General features: G+C 41.3%; 1 protein-coding gene across 2 annotated transcripts in view; it reads left to right on the top strand.

Moving 5' to 3' along the window:
- HAO1 (hydroxyacid oxidase 1) overlaps positions 1 to 21,117 on the top strand; it is a 411,308-nt gene extending 390,191 nt beyond the window's left edge. For both annotated transcript variants that reach the window (XM_069608280.1, XM_069608281.1), the window contains one exon: positions 20,947 to 21,117. In XM_069608280.1, the coding sequence (XP_069464381.1) occupies positions 20,947 to 21,011 (65 nt within the window). In that variant the 3' untranslated portion in view covers positions 21,012 to 21,117. The remainder of the gene's footprint in view (positions 1 to 20,946) is intronic.
- Positions 21,118 to 26,135: the final 5,018 nt, after the last annotated feature.

Raw genomic sequence — 26,135 nt, 5'->3', positions numbered from 1 at the left:
CAATGGGAATGGGGAGGATGCTAACAATGGGCCTGTTAATGATGGGCCCAATGTTAGCACCCTGGACTGCTAGCGTGTCCTGCTAAGGATGCCTGGTCTTACCAGGCTTTCCTTAGCAGGACCCACAGCAGTCCTGGTAATAGGGCAGCCCGTAATGAATGGTGCCGGTCCCTTACCGGCACCGTTCATTACGTGGCCGCCAGGGTCCTAATGAGATCCAATGTCTCTTGACCCGAATATCTAGATGCAGAATTCAACACAGTAAACTTCCAGTGCAGACTCAATGTCTCTTGACCACAATATCTAGATGCAGATTTCAACACAATAAACTTTTAGTGCAAACTCCTCATTACACATAGTGCGGTAAGGGTTTAACGGTACCGGTAAGGGCACCGGTACCGGTAAACTCTTACCGCCCTACTACGAGGTCCCTTTGCGGGTTGGTACTTTAACGCCTGCTGTTTAGCAGGCATTAAAAACCAACCTGCAAAGGGACCAGGGTGCTAATTATGGTACCGCAATTTGCGACACCGTAATTAGCGCCTTCTCCATTCCCATAGAGCCCTATGGGGCAAAAATGGGAATGGGGAAGGGCAATGGGGGAAGGGGGAATTACTGCTGCGCCAACCTTGGAATAGGGCGGCAATTCCCCTTTCCTCCAAGGTGGTGCTAGTATTTTACCGGCATGGACCAAGGTGCTAATAGCACCTTGGTCCACCGCCTACCGTGTAATGAGGCCCACTGTCTCTTGGCCACAATATCTAGATGCAGAATTCAGCACAATAACCTTTTAGTGCAAACTCATTGTCTCTTGACCACAATTTCTAGATGCAGAGTTCAGCACAGTAAGCTTTTAGTGCAGACTCAATGTCGCTTGACCACAATATCTAGATGCAGAGTTCCACACAATTAACCTTTAGTGCAAACTCAATGTCGCTTGACCACAATATCTAGATGCAGAATTTAACACAATATACTTTTAGTGGAAACGAAGAGTCGCTTGACATGCTAACAAACATTTATGGTTCAGAGGTAGGTTATTGTTCATTAAGAGTTGCAGGGCTTTCTGGAGTAAAGTGATTGCTTTAGTCCCCACCCATGACAGACTTACTTTAGCAGTATAAAAATAAGACAGTGGTTTCAACCTTGTCCCTTTTTTATGGGCATTCGAATTTAAATTAGAATGGAGGACATAGGCCTTCACTTTGCTAAAGGCAATGTTGCCTCTCCAGTAATATATTTGGTTGTGTTGCTGATCCAGCTTATTCTTCTAGCCATGAGGAAGTCCTGAGGATTAATACTTGGTTCTATCATTTTCATATTAATCCAACGTGCAGTTATGTTCCTCAATGATGATTTTGTTTACCAAGCCCCTTCTTTGAGTTGTTTTTCTCCTACAATTAGAACCACTAGAGGCAAGGTGGCTTGAGGTAACTGAAGGACATCTGCTGAACTCTGTCCTAGATGTGCCATTCAGGACCACATCTCCAATGCTCTTTTCCCCATTGGTTGGTCCTGAAAATTTACAAATGATGTAACTGCCAGGTTTTGTTGAATATACTTTGTATGCCAGGATCCTACAATCCTCATTACTTTACCAGGATCTCATGAATTGTTGGACTTAAACTTGAATTTAGTGCCATTGGATTTGTCCTAATTTGGAGACTTAGTTAATATAACCAGAGCTTCAGGAGGGAGTTGTGTTGCTCTTATTCTTTTAGCGTCAATCGTTTCCCTTAAGAAGTAATTCATGATGTTTAAAATATTAAAAAGAGTACTTTTAGAATTCTTGAAAAAGTCCCATATTGGCAGTAATTGATCTTTACAAACGTTTAATATCACGCTGTTGTTGTCGGACAGCAATTTTGCCAGATCGTATTGTTGTCCAGGACCCCATTCAGCAAGGTATTGCATGTTTGTATCTTTTTTTTATAAACTTTCTTGGTATTAAATGACACAGTCTGGTATGGAGATGTTTTAGAGCAGAATAATGACCTCAGGAGCCAACCAACATCCCCTACATGTATAGTTTGCAACTATTGTGTTGTTGTGGGAGGTGTGCCAGTTGGTACAGTGATGATGTTATCTTCTTGGTGCAAGAGACTATTCATAGAATCCCCCTCCAACTGTCTTTTGCATGTGTGTGCCTTGATTGTATTGTTTGAGCTTTGAGGGCCCGTGTCCAAATGTATGATTGCTTGAATGGCTGTCATTAATGGTACAGGAAGCATACTAGCTAACAATTCCTGGTTCACCACTTAGATTTTTTGTTCAAATTTCCCTCTGATATCCTGTAAACGTATGTCAAGGATTGACTGAGAGTGCTTAAATTGGGAGGCTTTCATTTGCTTTAGCCTCTTTCATGCACAAAATCCTCATTAATACCTGCCTGGTGTTTTCCCATTTCTTCCCCAGGATTGTCAGGTAAAAAAGATTGTTTCAAAGGCAAACAAAGTGCCAACAGTTACCAATCATGTGTGCTTTCTGCTAGAGGAATTGAGGAGTAGGAATAGCAGGAATAATCTTGTATCTGGTTACTATGGGGTAGTCCAAAATGGGATCAAGTGGCGTTTCTCTCAATTGTGCTGATGCTAATACTTAGTCCTTCACGTACCTGCAGTAATAATTAAATACCTATCACCAAGATTGTACTGTAAGGATATTTGGCGTGTTACAGTACACAGTACAGCAATACTGCACAAGTAGCACAATTTTTTTTTTTGCAGCACCACCACTTTGCAGCACCACCACCACAAGGGTGCGGTGCATTGCTATATGGGTTAGCAGATTAACAAGGAAAGACAGGCTATTCAGTCAAAAAACGATTTTAACATATAAGATGCAAAGCTATTTTTACAGTTAAAAGCACACGTGTTCATTTAAAAATGCACACTATTTTTCACCTGAAATGCCTATATTGCTAGAGACACATTTGAAAATTAACAGCTAACCTATTAACAATTAACCTGACTAATAAAACCTTATTTTAATATAACCCACTAATAAAATGTGTTCTCTACTGCAGAATTAGGCATACTTTAAAAACCATTTAAATGAGTGTGCAGATTTTTCTCTTCTCTGCCTGATTATCCGTGTTGTTGTGCACAGTAACTGCAGGAGGAAGGAAGTCAGATTTGCAACAATTGCAAATGTATAAGCGAAGCTATTGTTAAAGAGTAGGAGGATGAGAGATGATGGATTTCATTGGGACACGTCATAAAGAGGGCTGAGAGGAAAGTTTTAGTGGGCAGTAGCAGGGAAAAAGACAGGCAGACATCTTTCTGCACTACTGGGGAGAAGACCTGGCTGTGGGGGTGTCCTGCTGCAGTCGAGACTGGGGAAAGCTGAAAGAATTACCTTCCCACTGGCAGAGGCAGTCCTATCTGAAAAAGCTGAGAATTCCAGGCAATGACCCCGGCTTGAGAAGGCAAGCGTTCCTTTTTGTTGGAGTTAAGCCAAGAGAGCCACATTCACAGAGAGAAGCATCTGAACAGATAAGGTAATTACCTAACTGGGGGAGCTGTGTGTGTGCACGAAAGTATGCAGTCAGTGTAGAAAAATGAAAGTCCCGTGCGTGTCTTAATCAAGTGCTAATGTTGCAATTTAAGTTCTGTTCTCCGCCACTATAATTGCAGTGTGTCATTGAAAATGCTTTGATTGTTCCATTTTATTGCTGTAAAGAATGAGATCATGTCTAAATGCAACTTTTATAATACAGAAAATATTTGAAAACAGACGGGTGGTTTATTTTCTATTTACCATTACAATGCCAATGATGTGGGGAGATTTTTAAACAGTGCAATGGTCATTTTAAGACAGATGTGTGTATGTCAGAATCAGTATGAATAATTGTGAGTGACTGTAGTATAACTTGTTGGAGGTACATGAGCCAACGGGAAGAGAGACTCTCTGAACATAGCTCCCTACCGTATATAAGGTAGTGGAAATTACCACAAGACTACCACATATAGCTCTCTGTCGTAAATAAGTCAGTGAGTTTGCCCATGGTGGCGCACCAACACTATCACTGGAAATTGTGGTATCTCTAGAATGCAGGTCTGAGGTCTCTCTAGTGATCACACGAAAAATCTAAGCGAAGATAAGGGATTCTGGACATTGGGGCCACAAATACAACAAGGGAATTATGCTCACCAAAATACCACCAACCACGTATACCAAATATGCAGGTCTGGGTGCTGAAATAATGCATGTCCATTGTATTATTGTTGCACATGGCCAAATCTGAATACAAAGAGTGATTATTGCTAAGTTATTTTTCGGCGGTAATAAAATACTGTCAGGCCCCAAATCTCCACAAAATACCCTACATATTTATGGTGCGTTGCAGGCCGGGAAAGTGATCATAGAGTACCTACTGGGCGTGGCAAGCGTGTCTCACACTGCCATTTGCACATTAAAGGGAACCCATTTTATAATAGCAGTGTGCCACTAAAAACGAATTTCAGAATGTCACAAAGGGAAACCACATTCTCAGATCTAGTGCAATATTTAGAGGCAAAGTTATTTGCACATGGGAATTGGTCTTCGAACAGTACCTTAGAATGGAGTAACCGCATTCAGGGTGAGGTGCAGAAAGAAAAACTAGACAATATTTTTGCAGAAGGCAGCATAATTCAGGTCTGCCTTACAAGATTATTGAATGCAGCCGATAAAAGTGCAGAGAAAGACTGTTTAATACGGCTATGCGGCAAAATATGGTTTATTTTAAACAAGTCCCTGCGAATGCAAGAGAATGATACTCAGCTAATTAACAGGTTAAAGACTGAATTAGATGGGGCAAGTAAAAATCAGGAAATGTTGAGAGCAGAATTGGATGTATGCCAAAAAGACATGCAATTAAAATGCAGAGACTTTGATACTCAGTTATCCAAAAGCAAGAAACAATTTGAAGATAGTGAGCAAGAATTGACACACTTAAAAGCCTTAGTGGATCACATTAGGCAGGATAAAGATGAGGTTGTTTCAGAAATGCAGATTTTACAAAAAGAACATTGCGAAAAAGAAGGTGATCTCCAGAGTGCAGAACAAGAAATGATTAAAATGATCCAAGAAAGAGACAAGAGAAATAAAGAGTTCAATGAATGCCAAATGCAAATGTGCGATATGCAGGAGGCAATTAATAAAATGAGTGATGAAAATAATTATTTGCATGATGAAGCCAACAGACTCCTTAAAAAGTGTAGGGACTTAGAACAGCAAATGTGCATTCCCAGGTCCCAGGAGAGGCGGCAGGGTACCACATTCAATGGAGTGGAGGTGAATTCTAGCTCTGCCCAAAGAGCTAGTGCCCCAGTGACAGGACCGGTGACTGAACTTGGTTGCAGCGCCCTTGGGGGATTTGATACTCCCATTGGGGGCAGCCACCAATCTCATACACCTGAAAACAGGATTGAATCACAAAATAGTGCAATTCCATGCATTGCAACAAGTAGCCCCATAAAAATAATGAAATCCATTAAAGCCCTGATCAAACCATTTAAAAAGGGAGGTGAATGCTGCATTGAGGATCACTTAGAAGCGGTGCATGACATTTTTAAAGCACTCCAGATACCTAAGGAACAATACAGACAATATTTTCATTTAACTTTAGATGCCCCGACGGCCAGCATCATAAGGGGATTAAATGAACAGCAGAATATGACATGGCTGGAGTTTGAAAAAGAAATTAGGCGTCATTTTTCTCCTTTTCAGTCATTGCAGGAGGCAAAGAAAGTCGCGTACACTATTACTGCTGGACCTAATACATCACCTCGCCAATTTTTACAAGACTTAAAAAGAGCATTCTCTCGCTTTGATGTATCTTTTGACTCAAATTCCAATGAGTTTAAAACCGCATACTTCTATGGGCTACAGAAAGACATCATATCCCAATTGGTCCGTGAATTTGACCGTGACAAGTCCCTTGAATGGATTGTACATCAAAGCACCAAGCTATATGAGGTACTCTATTGTCAGGGTAGAGAAAGTGATAAAATGAAAGATACTAGGCCTAAATCTAAAGAACCCTCAGCCACAGTAATGGAAATCAGGTCAGCCAAAATGTCCCTTGAGTCTGCTCAAAGCCAAGGTAAAAATAATGTGACACCTGAACAAAGGGGTAATCAACAAAGATCGCCATTTCCTGTACCAATGTTCCAATCACATGATCCTAGTAATAGAGAGAGCTACATCAGCCCTAGATATTTAGGGGATAGACCCCGGGTAAGATACCGGTCTGATATGGCAGGCATGAACCATAACCAGAGACAAAATCAAGATCAAAGAAATGATGGTCCCTACCAGTCATTGGGGACACAGAGCAGATTTGATCCCAGCACCATGATATATGGTAATCAGGATAGGCCCCGATATGTGGATCGATTTACTGATAATGGAAATCAACATAGGGGCCAGTACCCACAATCTGAGAGACAGGACATGAAGCAAAACGTGAACTACAGTCCACGCCAGTACAATGATTCCCCACCAGGGGACTATAATCAAAGGATGGGTGCAACCCGCTCCCCTCCACAAATGAATCAAGAGTTCAGAAACCATCCCAACCGGTATCAATCACCTGAGAGGTATCAGAATAGATCCAATCAAGGGGAAAACAACCAATATCGACCTAGGCCACAGAAAGAGGATCCTAGAGAGGTGGAAAGGTTCCAATGCCTTGAGGCCCAAGTGAAAATGTTAGCTGAGCAAATAGGAAAGCTCTATACAGCGCAAAAACAACCTTCCAAAGAGGGGGCTGATGGCCATAGCAATGACCGGGGGGCTTCCGAAAAGTGACTAAGTACTCATGATAACTGCAGTGCCAAAATGACAGATTGCTCTGATATAATTTTGCATAACGACTCTGAGATGTCTAATGGATTAAAAATGAAAGTACCAGTAAATGAAATTGTGACAGAAAGTGCAAATACTTCTAAAAAAGAGGTACGGTTTAACTTAGAGCTAAATAAAACAGTAAAGATTTGCACAAATGAAAAAGAAACATTAGGAATTCCAAAAGAACAAAGGGACAGATTTAAGAAAAATGACTCATGCATGGGGAATACCAGTGAACAGGGAGTAAGTGGGGATGCCATAGCTCCTTCCCTGGGCAAGCAAAACAATGACCAAACACAGACAGAAAAAGGAAATACTCACAAGGAGGGTACAAGTCAATCACCTGAAAAATTCTTTGAGCCACATATTTTTGAAGAGGCTGAAAGGGCTGGTATTACACTAAATGATCACAAATGCACAGAATTAAAAAATGACAAATTGCTGAATGATGTTGTGACACATGTTCAGTTGGAAGGTTGTAATGTGGTCTCTGATGTTACCCAGATGGATGGGCGAACGGTGGCCACACTCCAAAAAACCTCTGAACATGGAGAAATGAATAAAATACCTCGCACAGAAATGGGTAAAAAGGAGGGAAAAATGTCTTTTCATTTACCAATGTGCTTAGCCAAAAGTGAAAAAGACCTGAGAAAGGTGAGCCCTGAAATCAGTAAGAATTCACATTTCTTATGTGTATTAGAGGAAGTTGAGGACAGATATTATGCACCCATCACTGTAGAAGAAAAATGCCACACATTTGCTATGATTGACACTGGCGCACAGGCCACAGTTATGTCCAAGGAGCTGGTAAAGAGTATCAATGAAGGGAGGCCTCCACAGAGTCAGATCACAGTGAAGGCAAATCAAGGCCCAGTGCATAACTTTAATGGGGAGGAGGTGCCCATCATAGGTGTAACTGAGGTTGACATAAAAATAGGAAAGCACAGAATGAAACAAGAGGTATTGATCACATCTATTTGTGAAATTCCATTTCTGATGGGGACAGATTGCCTGAAAAGATTGTCTCCTCTCATAGATGGGGTGAATGGAGTGCTGTGGTCCTTAACCAAAAAACCATTGAGGCCTAAGAAACTAAAATCACAAAACAGCAATATAAAAGAATGTCACACCGTTGCCAAAACAAATGATGCTGTGGAGGTATATCTCCAGAATAGCTGCATACCTAGTGTCACTGTTATATTAATGTGTCAAGACAAAGATCAGAGCGACAATGAAAAACTACCTGTACAAATATACTTGGACCCAAGGAAAGATTGGCAGACTGCCATAGACGAACACACATTACGTTTTTACTTAAAAGAGAATACATGCAAACAGAATATTGTTCCTAAAACAGATTCAGAAAAACACATTACCACTCTGGCAGAGATACACATGGAAGATGAGCAACCATGGGTTCACGCTGGTATAAATGATTATCTTAAAACAATAAAAGCCACTTTAGCGCTTGAACATGAAAGGAGTTTCATTAATGAGAAATTGTTGCAAAAAATTATGGAGAGGGAAGAAATCCCGAAATTTAGGATTAAAAACCAATATGTTTCTGGGTTGGACAGTCCAGACTTTGAAAACCGAATTACAGGCAGATGCATGCTTAAAATTAGCATTGGGCAGAAAACAATTTACCATAATGTATGGATAGTGAATGGAGCACAAAATGAATTTTACATGGGCAATGACATCATGCACAGAATGTGTATGGTGTTAGACTTCCTTAATCAAAAAATATGGTCACGCCTAGGTGGGCCGGCGCCTGAATTTGAAGACAAAAGAAGGGCTTATCATTGTGCACAACTAGTTCCTTATGCAGTCGAATTACAAATGAGGAAAAATACTATTGTTCCTGCATTTACAAAACAGTTTGCAATAACACTGAAATGCAAAAATGGACAGCAGATGAAAGGCTATGATGCATTTGTATGCCTGAATGAATCCATAAAACAGCAAGGCCTGGATTATGAATACATTCCATTGGTAGACATTGGTGAGGGATCTGTAAAAATCATGGTAAATAATAAAGGTTGTCAGGATATTCATTTAGAGGAAAACTCCCCATTAGGAATGGCCATACAAAGATCACATTATACGGCAGATTTAAATAACATGGTGATTGGGAATATTCCTGAAAAATATGTAGATGCCAAGGGCGAGTTGCCAGAACACCTGGACTCTCAGCCCAAAGGAATATTTAAAATTCATTCTGTGTATCCTTATGATTCAAATGAGACAGTGTGCTGCCATCAAGAGGATTGCATAATATTTAATTTAAATGAAAATGAAACAGGAAATCAGCCCATTGAAGTGGAAGCTGATATGCCAAAATATTTGAAAGTGGCAGCTCTACAAAAAGACACAGCCACACAGTTAGAGGAAAGCGCTGAGATTCCTTTACCAGAAGAGTTTCCAGAATTTTCCAGAATGGTAGAAGAGCAGATCTCCTTAGCGGATGCATGTAACAGCGATGAGGATCGACGCAATCTGAGGGAAATATTTATGGAGTTTAAGGATGTATTTGCAAAAGATGCTTATGATTGTGGTTTAACTGATTTACATGTGGCCACACTACCAGAAGGTTGTAGCAGAAATCCAGTGTTTGTACGCCAGTATAGACTACCGCTGGCATGTTTAGAATCATTGGCAGAGATTATTAAAAATTTGGAATCACGGGGAATAATTAGGCCCATTCATAGCACATCCAATACGCCTATTTTGAGTGTGTTAAAGCCAAATGGTCAATGGCGGCTGTGTGCAGACTTAAGAGAGTTAAATAAAAGAGTACCAGTATCTAGATGGCCACTACCATTCATTGATCAGGGCCTAGCTCAGATACATGGTTCAAATGTATTTACCACGTTAGATCTCACATCTGGATATTGGTGTGTGCCATTGGCAGAGGAGATACAACACCTATTTTCCTTTACATTTGACAGGACTCAATATGCCTGGCTTAGAGCTCCGTTCGGGTACATCAATAGTGGGAGTGAATTTGGCATATTTTTGAGAAAGGCCATGCCGGATGCAGCGGAAAGAGGGACAATAGTTTATGTGGATGATGTCTTGATAAAAAATGAAAACCTTAAAAGCCATTTTGATGAAATAAGACATGTGCTTGGCCAATTGCAGAAAGCAGGCGCCAAAGTATCTTTGCAAAAAGCACAATGGTGCAAGAAAAAAGTGAACTTTCTAGGGCATGAAGTGACTGAACATGGGCTAAATCCACAAAGGAAGAAAATAGAGGCCATACAAAGATTAAAAGATCCTAAAAATGTGAAAGGAGTAAAAAGTTTATTAGGGATGACAGGCTATAACAGAAAATTCATTGAGAATTATGCAGAAATCACTCAACCATTGACTAAACTGCTTAAACTAAATACTCCCTGGAGATGGGAAAGAGAGCAGTCTGATGCAGTGGCTAGATTGAAGGAATGTCTTGTAAAGGCACCATGTTTAGCATACCCCATAAAGGACAGGGATTTCTTTATAGAAATAGGCTTTTCTGAACATTGTATGTCAGCAGTGTTATCACAAAAACACGATTTGAATCACAAAACCATTGCATATGCAAGTAAGGCATTTTCCCAAGTTGAAATGAAATTTAATGAATGCGAAAAGGCCCTATTAACCACTGTGTGGGCGCTACAACATTTCCGCCCCATTGTTCAGGGAGAAAAGGTGATTATTGAAACAAATCATCAACCTTTGCAATTTTTAGAGAGTAAAAGAATTAGATCAGGCAATCTAGCGCAATCCAGAATCACTTCATGGACACTGGCATTACAAGGTTTTCCCGTAGAAGTAAGATATGGACAAAATAAAAAGAGCCCAATTGCTCAAGGGTTAGCTGACTTACATGACTGTGCAGCTGAACAAATAACAAATGAAATGGATGTGGAAGCTAGTTTACAGGAATTTGAACAATCACCACACAAAGCTTTTGATGAAAAAACATGCAAGGATTTGCCAACTGTATATGTGGATGGTTGTGCTTTTCACATTGAAAATGACTGTAATAAACAATTAGTGGCAGGAATAGGAAATGTCTGGTTGAAATGTGAAGGCGTTCCTAGTATAGGGATGAGGATTGGAGATAGGAGCAGTCAGGTGGCGGAATTGGCAGCCATCTATAAAGCAATTGCTACTGCAGTTGATAAAAAGTTCAGTGAAATTGTCCTGGTGACTGATTCTGACTATGCACGGAATAGCTTTGTGGAATATTTGCCTGGTTGGAAAGCAAGAGGCATGGTTACATACAACAAAAAGCCACTTAAACATGGAAAAATGATACAAGCCATAGACAAATTGGTGTCAGAAAATAATTTAACAATATACTGGAGAAAAATTCGTGGGCATTTAAAAACACCAGGAGAGGATAAGGAGGGAAATGATAAGGCAGACCATCTGGCTAAGATTGGGGCTGTGATGGGAGAATTGCTACCTATTGATTATTTAATGGGTGAAATACAAATTGATGCAGTCACACGTTCTAAAGCACCAAAGGAGGTAGATCAACCGGTGGTGCAGTGGAGTCATGACACGCCAGACCAAGATTTGATTGAGGCACAAAAGAATGATCAAATTTTAGGAATCTATTATAATCATTTGATAGATCCTGAACAAAATCCTTTAACAGAAAATGATTGTATGGGAAAAGAAGAGTTGAGGGTGTTATTAAAGAACAAAACACGAATTAGATTACAGGATGGACTCATGATTAGAGAGTCCATAACAGGGCAAATACAGTGGGTAGTACCCCTTTCATTCAGAGGACTAATGCTACACCATGCACACGATGCCATAACTGCAGGTCATAGAGGCTCACAAAAGACATTAGAAATACTAAAAGATTATGCTTACTGGCCACATATGTCCCAAGATGTGGAATTATATACTAGAGGATGTCTAGTATGCGCCCAATTTAAACCTGCTTCACCAATGCATAGAGCACCATTGATGAAAAGAGGCCTAACTCTCCCATGGTCAGATTTGCAAATAGACTATGTAGGTCCTTTAAAAAGGTCGAGCAGGGGACACCGTTATATTTTGAGTGTGGTATGTTTGATGTCAAAGTGGATTGAGTGCATTCCTGCACCAGATTGTAGTGCGCAAACAGCAGCCACATTGCTGGTGAACCATGTGTTCTCAAGGTTTGGGTTGCCACAAAGAATTGAGTCAGACAGAGGAAGTCATTTCACAAGTACTCTAATGAGTAAGGTATGGCGAATACTAGGTGTGAAAAGGAAACTACATATCGCATATCGGGCGGCGTCTTCAGGTACAGTTGAAAGAAGCAATAGGTCTGTTGTGGACATTTTAAAGAAATTTGTGGCAGAAGCAGGTTCCAGCTGGGATTTGCGTTTACCATTGGTTTTGATGGCAATCAGGTCGACTCCTGCCAAAGCAACAGGTGTTAGCCCCCATGAGGTCTTAACAGGTAGGAAAATGGTGTTACCACAACACCTACTATACAGAACACATGAGCAAACTCTAGTGAGTGCATCCACAGTTCATGAATATATTGATGAACTGAGGAAGCATTTGCAACATGCATTTGCTTTTGTGCAGAGAAATCTGGAAAGAGCTGCTGACAGTGCTAAGTCATATTATGACAAAAAGACATCAGTAAAGGAATACAATGTAGGGGATCAGGTGTACAAGTTTCATTTTGGAAAAAGTAAACAGAAAAATTCTAAATTTCTGGCAGCCTGGCAGGGGCCATTTCGAATTATAGATAAAGTCTCTCCTGTAGTGTATAAAATTTTGAAAAATGAAGGTGAAACAGCAATAGAGCAGTTTGTCCATGTAAATCAAATCAAACCATGCCATCCCAGACATGAGATCAGGCAGCTTGAGCATGTGGAAACGGATAGAGTCCCTTGAGAAAATAAATGGGTGTGATCAGAAGGCAGTGACAAAGAAGTTAAAAAAAAGTTGATTGTTATGATGGCACATAAACACTGTAATATATGTGAAAATATATAATATAAATAAATAAATAAATAAATAAATAAAAAATAAATAAATAAATAAATGCACATATAACGGAAGCTCGTGGTTGGTGTGCAGAGAGAAAGGGTATTAAATATTGAATGCTGTTTTATATGTGTTTGTTTTCTTTTAACTTGTGTTTAATTTCAGAAAAAAGAAAAAAAAACGAAGTATTTTTACCAAGCATGTTTTATTTTTGGCAAAAGGATGAAGTTAGTATTGTGCTATGTACTTAATCTGTTTATTTTCTATTTTGATTTAGACAATTAACATTATTTGGTCGGAGGTTCCGGGATCAGAGGCCACGGGAGACGATGGAGTCCTGGAGTCCCCTGGATGAAGACCAAAAGATGCCTGCCTCCAGGTGGAGGTGAAGACAAAATAACCGGAATGCCAAAAGAGATGACTACTGTGGATTCAAGATTGCCAAGATGAAAGAGTACTCGAATGAACCGAATAACATCGCTGGTCGGGACATACCAAAAGAGACAAAACAAAAGTTCCGGCATATGAAGTTCCACGTATTTATTATTTTAATTATTTATTTTAACTTGTTATATTACTTATTTGTTTTAGTTAGTTGTTTTATTTAATTGTTTTTAATTGACTTGGAAAATTTAAACTTAAAGTAATGCCACTTCCACCGAGAAGGCAAATGTGGAACATTTTATGAACTGATGGACTCAGATGAAATGTTAATTGCAAATTTTCATTGATGCACATGAATATTCATTTTGTTGGATTGCTATATTGTAAAAAAAAATAGAACAAGTTGTTTTTAGGAATTGGCTTGGATTATAGCCAAGTTCTAAAAAAAAAAGGAGGGTATATGTAAGGATATTTGGCGTGTTACAGTACACAGTACAGCAATACTGCACAAGTAGCACAATTTTTTTTTTTGCAGCACCACCACTTTGCAGCACCACCACCACAAGGGTGCGGTGCATTGCTATATGGGTTAGCAGATTAACAAGGAAAGACAGGCTATTTTGACAGCAATACTGCACAAGTAGCACAATTTTTTTTTTTGCAGCACCACCACTTTGCAGCACCACCACCACAAGGGTGCGGTGCATTGCTATATGGGTTAGCAGATTAACAAGGAAAGACAGGCTATTCAGTCAAAAAACGATTTTAACATATAAGATGCAAAGCTATTTTTACAGTTAAAAGCACACGTGTTCATTTAAAAATGCACACTATTTTTCACCTGAAATGCCTATATTGCTAGAGACACATTTGAAAATTAACAGCTAACCTATTAACAATTAATAGGTTAGCTGTTAATTTTCAAATGTGTCTCTAGCAATATAGGCATTTCAGGTGAAAAATAGTGTGCATTTTTAAATGAACACGTGTGCTTTTAACTGTAAAAATAGCTTTGCATCTTATATGTTAAAATCGTTTTTTGACTGAATAGCCTGTCTTTCCTTGTTAATCTGCTAACCCATATAGCAATGCACCGCACCCTTGTGGTGGTGGTGCTGCAAAGTGGTGGTGCTGCAAAAAAAAAAATTGTGCTACTTGTGCAGTATTGCTGTACTGTGTACTGTAACACGCCAAATATCCTTACAGTACCCAACCCAATGGAGGTATGGCATATATGGAGATCAAACTCACTTTGAACGTCCCACCCCGGCTGGCACCTTTACGCTTCTTAAGCACATTGCAGCATAACTCCTTTTTGAGATCCAGTCTTGATGCCGGCAATGAAGAATCAGCAGGTAGTTCCAGGGTTCAGTACCGAGATATGCTCTGAGCTTTAGGGGAGCTAACTACAGCTGCCTCGTCAATTCACTCTGACTTGGTGGACTTGCCCTTGACCCCCTTTAGCTTTGATGAGCAATGGTGCTCAGGAAGAGGACCAGTTGTGTGCTTGTGACCACTGTGTTCACCGCCCAAATGGCAGGGAACAGCCTACTCTGGCTCTGCTGAAGCAAGCTGTGAGCAGCTTTGAAAAGGAATGACGTCAAATCCAAGTGTCCAGACCTGACTCCTACTCTCTCAGCCCCTTCTTCAACCAACAAATAGCAAGAACAGCCTGCTCTGGCCCTGCTCTGCTGTAGGGAGCAGTGAGTGGCTTTGAAAAAGGAATGCCGCCTATGCCAAGTGCAGTGGTGCAGCATGTAATTGGCGGGCCCCCCTGTGAGCCATCCTGAGGGCCCTATCAGGGATCGTGCCACATTCTGGCCCGCCCTACACTACCAGGCTTGCACAATACACATGATAATCATGCTGCTGCAGCAGCACACCACTCACTGCACTAGAAGAAAAATATAAATATGTGTTTTAATGCATTACCCAGCATAATTTGGAGAAAAATTGGCTAAAAGTCAGAACATTTGAAATTGTTTTGTGCGGTAAAACCAATCCAAAAATTCAATACATGCAAGTCACCAACACAGCACAGGAACATTAATGCTTTAATTAATTGAATGCTTTGCTATTAAAAATCCCATGCCACAATGAAATCATGTCCACCCTAAAATGAAGGAAGCCCTTGGTTAATCTGAGGGAAAGAGGGAGAGCCTTCCAAGAGAAAGCCACAGAGAAAGTTTGGCCACCCACTGTGGCCTTACTTAATTGCGGAACGACAAGAAGACTTGAGTCTACTGAGCTGAGAGCCCTAATAGTAACATAGGCTGAGATATTTTCCTGAAGGAAGACAAGACCCTGCCTATGCAATGCGTGGCATTTCAGGCAAAGAGTCTTGAACGTAATGCAACACTCGGCAGGCAGCCAGAGAAGCTGGACCAGAATAGGCCAGCCATGTACAAATCAAGGCAAGCCCATCACCAAGCGAGTAGCTCAGTTCTGCAAAATCTGGAGCCTATGGATGCAGTATTTAGGCTGGGCAAGAAGGATGTGTTGCAATAGGCCAGGACTCCCGAAATTGCTGTGGGAATGCCAAGGGCCCAATAGTGCTGGTGCAGGAAGGATATCACTTTCCTAAGCGTTTTAAGTTTTAAAAAAACCCGATTTGCAGATGGGGCTGATCTGATGCTCAGGAGATAGAGAAGAGCTGATTTTGCTGCTAATTTAACAATTTAATCAACAGGCCATTTTCCTTAGGCTAATGGGTCAGAAGTTCGAAGTCCATGCCTGACCATGAGCCAGAGGGCTGATAATCATAACCTCAGATTTCTCACTGTTAAGCTTGAGCCGGTTAGCGCTCATCCAGCTGCCGATTGAAGCAAGGCATGATCTCATACCCCTGGCAGAGTCAGCAGAATTATGGTCCACTCTCAGAATGATTTGGGTGTTATCTGTATACGTGTAAAAACGACACCCATGAGAGCAGATCAGCTCTGCCAGTGGCCTTGCATAGATGTTAATTAAAAGAGGAGAAACGCAGGAGCTATGGGTGATGCCAAAGCCACAGTAATCGGGTAGGACCTGCAGTGGTGAAGTGAAAGAGCCTGAGAATAGTGGGAAAGCAAAGAAGTAAGCCACTGGACGGCGGTCCCCCTAATGCTGGCCTCCTCGAGGCGACAACACCGAATAGAATGGTCAATCGTGTTGAACGCCGCCGATAAGTCAAGCATGATGAGGAGAGCCGTACCACCTTGGATCCTGATTAGTGTGATGTCATCTAACACTGAAACCAGGACTGCTTCAGTCCCCATCAGAGGACAACACCCAGAGTGATGACTATCCAAGATGGATATTCCTCTAAAAAGTCTCTCAGTTGAGTAACAATAGCCTCAAGGCTCTTCATGAGATACCTTAAGAGGGAAATAGGCCAGAAATCGGCAAGACGGAGGGATCCAGTTTAGGTTTTCTTAGTAAAGGAGAAAACAGGGGCATTTTAAGGGCAGTGGAAAACACCCCACCATGAAGGGAGGAATTAACCGCAGAGGTGATAAAGGGGGTTAGCTTAGACTTTATTGCCTTAAGCATATGCAGAGGAATGGGGTCTAGAGGGGAACATGATCTAAGACCAGAAATATCTTCCAAGACAAGCTTTTCTGAGACCTCCACAAAGGATGGGTGAGGTGGATGCAGAGGAAGAAAGCACTTTAACTGCCGAAAAAAAGAGCTTTGGACTCATTGGGCCTCATTCCGAGTACAGTGCTAACCAATGGCGCTATTAACGCCTTGGTTGACGCCGTACCCGGACCGGCAGCGCCTTGGTGGATGGCGGAATTACCGCCCCATTCCAAGGTTGGCGGGGCGGTAATTCCCCATTCACCAAGGCTCTTCCCCATTCCCAAATGAACCCCCATAGGGCTCAATGGGAATGGGGAAGATGCAAATAACGGTGACCGTTCATTACGGTCACCGTTATTGGCTTGGAGGCCCCTTTGCGCCCTCGACTTTAACACCTGCTCAAAGCAGGCGTTAAGGGCGAGGGCGCAAAGGGAACTCGGAGTATGGCGGTAAGGGATTACCGCCACCGGTCTCGTTACCGGTGGCCGCTATCCCTTACCGCCATACTCGGAATGAGGCCCATTAACTGCTATAGAGATGCAGTTAGCCTAGCACAACAGGCAGGCTGTTTCAAGCCGGTATCAATCTGCCAACAAATAAGCAGAACGCCAGACATGCTCTGCCTGTTTGTATATAAGCTTCTGTGCCTGTAAATCAGGAGTATACCAAGGAGCAGAACGCCTGCAAGATTTATCCTGTTTCATTAGAGGTGCAACCACATAAGCTGCCATGTCAAAGGCAGCTTGAAGAGCTGTTAGGAGATCAATGGACGTGTCTGTGGGCCTTGAAATGGATAGACTATCCAGAATATGAGATATACGTGTGCTGTAGGAGGGGGATCACTAAGAAGAAGAGCACAAGAGACAGTAAACAGGATCAGGAAGTTATCTAACCACACCAAGGGCAATGCAACATGCTCCTGAATCAAGCCAAGTGGTGCAAAGATGAGGTCCAAAGTGTGACCCAAAGAGTGTGTGAGACCATGAACGTGCTGTATTAAGCTAAATTCACCCATCAGCTGCACCAAGCTGGCTGCTGGAGTGTCAGAAGCAACATCAGGCCAAACGTTAAAATCCCCAAGGATACAGAGCGAAGCGTGTTTCAGCTGAGGGTCGGCAATCAGGTCCGCCAATCCTTCAGAAAAGAATGTGTCATACCCAGGCGGTCGATACACAAAAAGCAAGTACAAGGCATTAGAAGGAGATTGGGGCAGGCAAACCAACAGAAGCCCTACATTGAGACAGTGAGGAACTGCAGCCAGAGAAGACTGGAGAGTTTTCCTAAAAATGAAGGCCAGGCTACCACTGGGGTGGGGTGCACCACGGTCTGCATGTAACAAAGCATAATCCAGGGGTAGGGGTGATTGTAAAGTATCAGGGATAGAGGTGTCAGGCAACCAGGTTTCTGACACGCATATACAATCAGGCAGGTGAGTGGACAACAAAACATACATGTCCAATCTATGTTTCACTGGCGAGCGCTCGTTACAGTGTAAACCAAACAGCAAGTTTTCATGACAAGAACCAGGAGGGGAAAGAGTAGCCCACAAAGGGGGCTATAATGTCTTAAGGATCAAGATTGCAGAGAGTCACTCTGCTATAAAGCTGAGAAAGCACAAACCTATCAGCAGGTGAGGAGTCATGCTCATTGGAGTTACCCCCTGCCCAAAGCCCATCTGTGACCCGGACAGGCATCAGGCATGCCAGCTGTGCCCGTACGCTGTGCTGCCTGGTCCCCCTACACATATAAGCGGAGCGGGATATTCAGCTGGCCCACGAAGCGTCAGCCGCAATAGAAATAGAAATAATACTGATGTTAGCCAGTAAGTATGAAAATAAGTGTCTACCTTGAACCACCATAAGGTAGTTTGTGTATCATATTTGGATTTGACATAAAATCTGAAATGTGAGCATGAATAAACACAGCAGGGAATGCAGGGCTGCTTGAACACTGATATAAATGTAGAGAGGCTAGCAGGCCTGCTTTGGTGGGAATCAAGTGAGATAATTATTTGCAGACATTAATACTCAACAGTAGCCAAGCATAGAAAGTTCAAGCTGTGATTAAAAATATGACAGATTTCGTTTTTAAAAAAGATATCGAACTGAGAAGTTTAAAGAACCTCTCCTGGGCACCTTTCACATCCCACAAATCATCAAAAATACCTCCCACAGCAAGTGCTACTCACATCTTCACCAGATATAAACTACCTCCCATGCATACAACTCAAATGGACTGGTCAATGAGCTATACCTATCAATCTCCAGCTTGAAAAACTCTCCCATCAAGGACCACTGACTCCAACAAAGTCACCTCAATGCTCATTCAAAAACCTTCCCATGGATGGTTTTGAAGAAATCTTCACCAACCTTGCTTACACACTTACTCCTTCATCCAACTTTAATATCCTTTCTAACCAGTTTGACTGCATTGACATGGAATCCCACAAGGCTACATTCTCTTCCCTGTCATCTTCAAACTCGACATGGAGCTACTGGGTGCACTATTGGCCAAATTCAAAATCCACCCGCAAGGTTGATGACAGCCCGCTATACCTGAAAGTCAACTCCCCATTGAACTTCACCGACTGAAACACTGACTCTCTACCATTCAAGCCTGGATGTCAAGTGCCTATGTGAAATTCAACCCTGCCAAAACATCCTCCTCTGGGGAACCACCAAAATGTGCCCAAGGTAATCCCTGGCTAACACAAATGATTCTCAGTGGTTTGTCCCTCCAACTCACCTTCAGTGTAAAGTCCATTGGCATCACCAGTGATTGTGCCCCCCCACCCTTCGATGCTAATATTGCCACAAAGACACAAACAGCTGTCATGTCTTCATTGAATGAAACACTTCATCCCTACCTCTGACTTCAGAACCGGTGTCCAGGCCCTGGTGCTCTTCCGCCTGGATAGTGCTGTTATCCTAGCAGGTGTCCCAACGACTTTTGCAACCCCTATTAAGCTGTCCCGATTGCCGCAGCATTCCTAATCATAGGACTGAAAAGCATTGACCACATTTGCCCCACTCTCAACAAACGACATCTTATCCCTCCAAGTTCGGATTACTTGGAATTCATCCTGCATGCCCTTTAAAGCTCTAATGTCCACAGCATCATCATAGTTAGCTGAAAATATCACCATCTCACGTGTCCAATGCAATACCAGGAGTCCAGATTTTGCCAGAGTGGAATCTAAGAAGTGCAAGAAGAAGACCAGAAAACAAGCATTGACTTGCTACGCTCCCATGGTCAGGAAGTACCTTCCTGCTACCATCCGGCTGACTCATTCCCTTCTGAGATTTAAGAAAGATCTGAAGACCCTGCTCATCAAGGAACACTTCACCGACACATGAGGCAGACAAGGTGATCCCCCATCCTGTGCACGGTTGCTTTCTAGCTAGATGTACACTATATAAATCACCTCAATGAATACATACAAGACACACAACATCCTTTAATGTATGTTATTAGGGTGGCATGGATGGAATAAAGCTAGCAATTATTGTCTGCATTTTTATTTCCTCTACCTGAGCCTGCAATGTTTCATTTCCATACAAATATTTCCTAGGTGCTCCTCTGAAAAGTCTTGTTTGCCTCGAAATTCTTTATGATCTGAGGTTGCAACATTGAAATGGTATGCTTTCATGTGCCAAAATATTGAACTATTTAGTAAGTATTTTCAGCATTGAAAACAGAGTTAAAACACAAGAAGGACAATACCACAGGACAAACAATATAACACCTACAGTGCTGTCAAGGGATATGGGGGCCTTTAATGATATATGCGGGGTCTTTTGGGTTAACATTCGCATTTGTTTTCATTGTACTCCATTTGATTCTTTCAAGAGCACTATAATAACTACAAGGCTGTCACCATAACCTGTTCCTATTATAGTAGACATAAAACATTTACCATAAAGGGTTCGGAATCTGAAGAACTATTAAAATAAATAGATGAATTGAATTTCACATTAAATATGCTTTTATTTGCCAACTCTAGAATTTAGTGTATAAAATATACCAATAGAAAACGCTATCAAAAGATGTCAGTCTATAGAGAATTGGTTACATTATTGGCAGGGTTCACAGTAATGAAACTGTAATTCAAAATCGCTAGTATTGCTTAAAGGTGCACTACATGTCTTATCTAATGAAAATGATTTTCTTTTGTAGGTTGTCGCAGTGTGAACGAGATTGACAGGAGCTTAGTCCGAAGAGATATTGCTTCTAAGATATAGACAAACAATATTAATTCTGTCTTGTATTGTGTCCTGGAAAAGGTTTGAAAAACTGTATATTATGCTTGCCTGTAAATGTCTTCCTAAATAAAAAGAACAGAACGCACATAGCTGCCTTAATAGACCAGAACATGTACTGTAAGTGACAACATAAATGCTAACTTTGTTGTATGATAAAAGCATGACTTAGTATGAAATAAATGCCATCAGATGTTTGCTTTAATGCTACAGTTTACTCTGAGCAATGATGTTTTTTCTTTGCAAAGTTGGCTTTTGAGAACAAATAAGGGGGATGAGAACTGGGCAGGAATTGACAAACTGACACCAACCCAATGATGAGGCAGTGTGAGGAAGGAACTTGAGAACAATCGTGAAAGGAAATAATGGTAATTGTGTCCCTTTAAAGAGGTACACATATGCTCTGTTGGTAATATTACCTGGGATGTGGATCGGTTTATTTTGGTAACGTTTGTTTTGGGATGCTTTAGGATAATTTGTACATGATCAAATTACTTACGCAGACCTCTGTCCCAAGAAAAAATATATTATCTTCTCTTAGCTGAAAAAACAATACAACCTTATATTTGTGAACTTTCTGGTACAAGCATGTAGTCACCCTAGCTCACTGTGCAATGTGTTGCTTTTGGAGAGCCCCAGCCCCTATGTGCCAAAGGAAAGTTAAGTAAGCCAACACTATGAAGAAGAGATTACGCATGATAGGCTAATTCACTACACACATCGATATGGTCTGAAACAAAGTAGCATTTGTTTACAGGCCAGTTTGTTCAGAGCAACAACAAGATCACACCGCATATCATCCCCTCAGAACCTGATGACAAAAAGAAGCATATAAGATGTATCATGTTATTCAGGCAGTTATATGCCAGAACAAACATATGACAACAATGTTGGCATTTACCATGCTCGAGATCCAGAATGTGCACCACTTTCACATGCATATGATAACATAATTGGCAACATGGCCTACATTCTAGCTATCATAAGACTACCTGCAAAGTTTCACACATATGTGATTAGTAGACGCATGTTTGGGTTAGTTCAGGTGTGGCAAACGTTTTGCTTGGGACTTTGACAAACATGGATATGAAAGTAAAGTCTTGCAGAAGAACTACACAATACAGCAATTGAACTCGTTTTTCTACACCTATTCAACTTGAAATATATAATATTCATGCCAATAACATTGTGTGACCAATGACAACTCGTATACAGGGATATCTGAGCCCAGCTACTCATAGGAACCTGACTTACCCAGTGCCAAACGAGTAGGAGGGAGGAGAGTCATGGGGCCTGATCCCATTGAAAACGCTGTGTAAATCAGGCACATAGTGTCAACAGTGTGTTCTACGTTCCAAGGCAATGAGTGCGTGATTGTGGATGAAAGAGGTTGGAATGCAAAATCGTTGTTAAAACAAGTGCCTGGATGTGGAGGCTGTTCTGTAAATATGCAGCTGTCTTGAGCATGGTATACACAAAGCACCACTTCCAGCCGTGCACGTTGTGTGTTTCACTGAAATACATCAAGCATGACCTACACCTCAGGCCTGTCCTCTTGCACTGGATTCACTCCTTGATGGATGGGTTTCGCATTGGTTCATTGAATCACTGTATGGTGTTATTAGCGTGACAGTCCCCTGGAGGGCACTGCAGGTCATTAAATGCACTGATCTTAATGAATAAAGACTTCCTGTGTTTTACAAGCTTTAAAGAGTCTACAATGTAATCAGTGGTTTTGGAATAACGTCATGAGGTTGATTGCTGTCAGTTTGTAGAACACCGATACGATTCTATTTCATGATTCACAGTCTTAGAATATCACAGCAGTGCTTTTTCATAAGCACTTTTCAATACGTAACCAGGTTCCTTATAAAATTCCCTCCTTTCAAGAAAATCATGCACCTAAAATTAAGACGATGTCAGCGTTTGCACAACAGAAACACGTTTACCAGATTTAAAATCAGTGCTTTCTATGACTCATTCTCTGGGTTGTATTTGTATTTGTAAATATTTGTCATGCGCTAATATCAAGGGACCCCTGTATCGGGGTGCAGATGTTAAAACACTGCCAGTTAAACGGAACAGCCCAGCCAATCAACAGAAAAGGAACGTGGGCATGGCATGGGCAGCTTATTCCCTAGCATGGGGCCAACTACTGCAAAGCACCTATCAGCCCTGGAACAACAGCGCATGTGAGGGATTACCAGACGGTTGCTCCGCATTGATCTTAGATACCTTACTAGTTAATAACAATTCAGAAACGCGCTGAGAGAAAGAGGAGCCCGGCCAAGGTCGCACTTAATATCCAGTCAGAGGATTTTCAACTGTATCCTCTGAAGGCCCGGAAGCCGATAATGATTGTTGCCGAAAAGATGTGGTGGGAATGGCTTCGGGAAGTTGGAGAATGATTCGTACTGCTGCATTATGAATCTTTTGAAGCCTGGAAATTTGATAGTTTGGAAGGTCATCATATAAAGAGTTACCATAATCATTGTATGGGTTTATGAAAGTACTGGTAACCTGTTGCCAGTTCTATTTGGAGATGAAGGGCAAGGCTCTTTTCAATAGCTGAAGGTGGAAGAAGGTGGATCTGGAGAAATTATTCTTCGTTCATAAGGATAGGTACCAATTCCAGGTGGTACCCATTTTTGACACTTTTCATGCATATGAAGTGGGAAGCCCAACGAGAAAAGGATGATTAGTAATACAATTACGGTAGTCTAAAAGCAATCTTGGACCCAGCTGTAAGACCTCTGTTTTATTCAGAATAACCTGTAAACTACTGTTTACAGGTTATGAACCTTGGCTAACCCTTCTACTAAGGTCGGAAATTTGCCACAGGGGCTTGGAACGGTGACAAAGATTTGCGTATAGTCTGTATAAGAGTGATATTTTAATTGAAACCTTTGCAGAATCTTCCTCAAAGTTTGCAGATAAAGATTGAACAATACGGAAGATAATTTGTGAACCCTGGGGAACAACACAGCCTAGCTTAATAGGTTCCCACCATATGCTCTTGGTCCAAGAGAAAACTCCTGAACTAATTAAAGGTCAAATCTGTCATCCCTGCTAAACTATGGAGCCGAGACCAAAGCATAACATGAATCACAGTGTTGAAGGCCGCTCTGAGTACCTACCTGATTGATAGTGACATCTGACCCTTCTCTGCTTTGTCTAAATGTCATCCCAGACAGCTAAGAGGGCAGACTCTTTACCATGATTGGGATGGAAGTCCAATGGAAAAAGGTTGGGGATACCATTGTGTTCTGTATTTACTCCAGGACTTTTGTCATCTAAGATGAGTTGGCGATGAGCCTGAAGTTGTTCAAATTAGAAAGGGTCCAAAGAGGGTTTTTTTCAGTAATGGCAAAATTAAAACGTTTTTGAGTGACACGGGTACTGTACCTTGAGAGAAGGAAAGGTTGTTAACATGGGAGACCACTGACACCAGTTGAGGAGCTAGAGTTTTTGCTACAGTGGCTGGTAATATATCTAGCTTGAACTGAGTAGGTTTTGCAAGCTGGAGTAAAGATGAGACAAGCTTAATCGAGATTGGTTGTAAAACAAAGGGGGCGGGGGTGACCCAGGGGAGTATGGTCCATGTCCCTTGGATGTGGGGCTAGACTTGTGTTGGCCTGAGGGTCACTATTCTTTGTGTCTGGGTCTTGTGTGAATGGTGGATGGCTACTACCTGTATTAGGAGTGGGACCTATACGAAATGTAACCTGTAAATCCTTCATTTTAGAGACAAAGAAGATATTGAAGTCTTGGATCAACTTATTTGAGGGGATACGTGTGAAGGACAAGCAGGCAACCTGAATACATTTATTGATGGTCCTGAAAAGTTCCTATGAATTATTACTCACTGCCAGAATTTGCTTCTGAATATAAGAGGACTTGGCGGAAATGACCCTTTCTGGTAGGCTAAATGTGTTTCCTGGGCTGTATAGCTATAATTGGAGCTGCGATGATGGTGCGATAAGTGTGGTCAGTACCATGATTTGGAGACCTTTTTGTATTCGACCTGCTTCATAGGAGCATAGTGGTTGATTATCGGTAGCAGGCTGTTACAGCATTCCGTCCAGAATGAGTCAACATCACGATTATTGTCCAATGGAGGTATTTTAGCCATCAAAGTAGACTAAGGATTTTTAATAGGGCAGCTTTAGATGTGCAACTCAAAGGGACATTTCTTTGTGCAATCCTTGATGAATCAGCCACTGCCATGGTGAAATGTCACATATAATGATCACTCCAGCTAACCGGGTGTGTAGTAAGGAATTCAAAAAATCAGTTGCCGTCTGAAAATTACATCATGACAATGTCCAGCTGAATGAAAGGGGGAATTAGTCACGGACAAAACTGAGTGAGCAGACTTGTATCTGATAGTTTGCTGGAGGCTGGCACGGAGGACAACTCATAATGAATATTACATTTTCCTAAAATCAGGAGTTCATTAGTGTCCAGGACGGTAGAAGATAAGAACTCCTCTAGACTATCAAGAAATGGGCCCAGAGGTCCAGGAGTACAAAAGCATAGTATGATTTTTAAAGTGTCATTGTGTGACAATTCCAAGGTTAAGAAACGCACTTGTGAAATTTCATCCCAAGAAAGGTCTTTAAATTTGATGATGGATAGAAAAGCCTGGCCGTAAATGAAAAAGAAACGTTTCCTTTCAAAGGAAATCTAATGAAATATTGTGCTTACTCACAACTTTGACACAAAATAATTTGTATTAAACATGTATGCACTCCGACCTTAAATCATTTATAAAAAATACAGTTAAAGAACATACAATTAATTACGTCTCTCACACACATTTGAAACCCAAGAAAAATTAACACTGTTCACTTGCTTAAATTACGTTTGTAAATCCAACACACTTCATGTGCAAATTTTTTAATCTTTAAAGCCCGAATTGTCCAAGTTTCTGTCCTTAACGCTTCCAAATGCTGGACAGTCACCAGGGACTGATTGATTTTGGACGTGTGTTCACAGTGCATACCCGTTCTCCCTTGAAGTACAGAAAATAAATACATACAATTACTAAATCTCTCAGTGACTCTTTTGTAAAATCAAAATTCATCCTTAGTTTTTTGATATGTT

This window comes from Ambystoma mexicanum, chromosome 4q, assembly GCF_040938575.1.
Source record: "Ambystoma mexicanum isolate Mex_15411 chromosome 4q, UKY_AmexF1_1, whole genome shotgun sequence".
Lineage (NCBI taxonomy): Eukaryota > Metazoa > Chordata > Amphibia > Caudata > Ambystomatidae > Ambystoma > Ambystoma mexicanum.
Note: the sequence above shows the minus strand (reverse complement) of the source record. Positions and strands in the feature narration are given on the sequence as shown.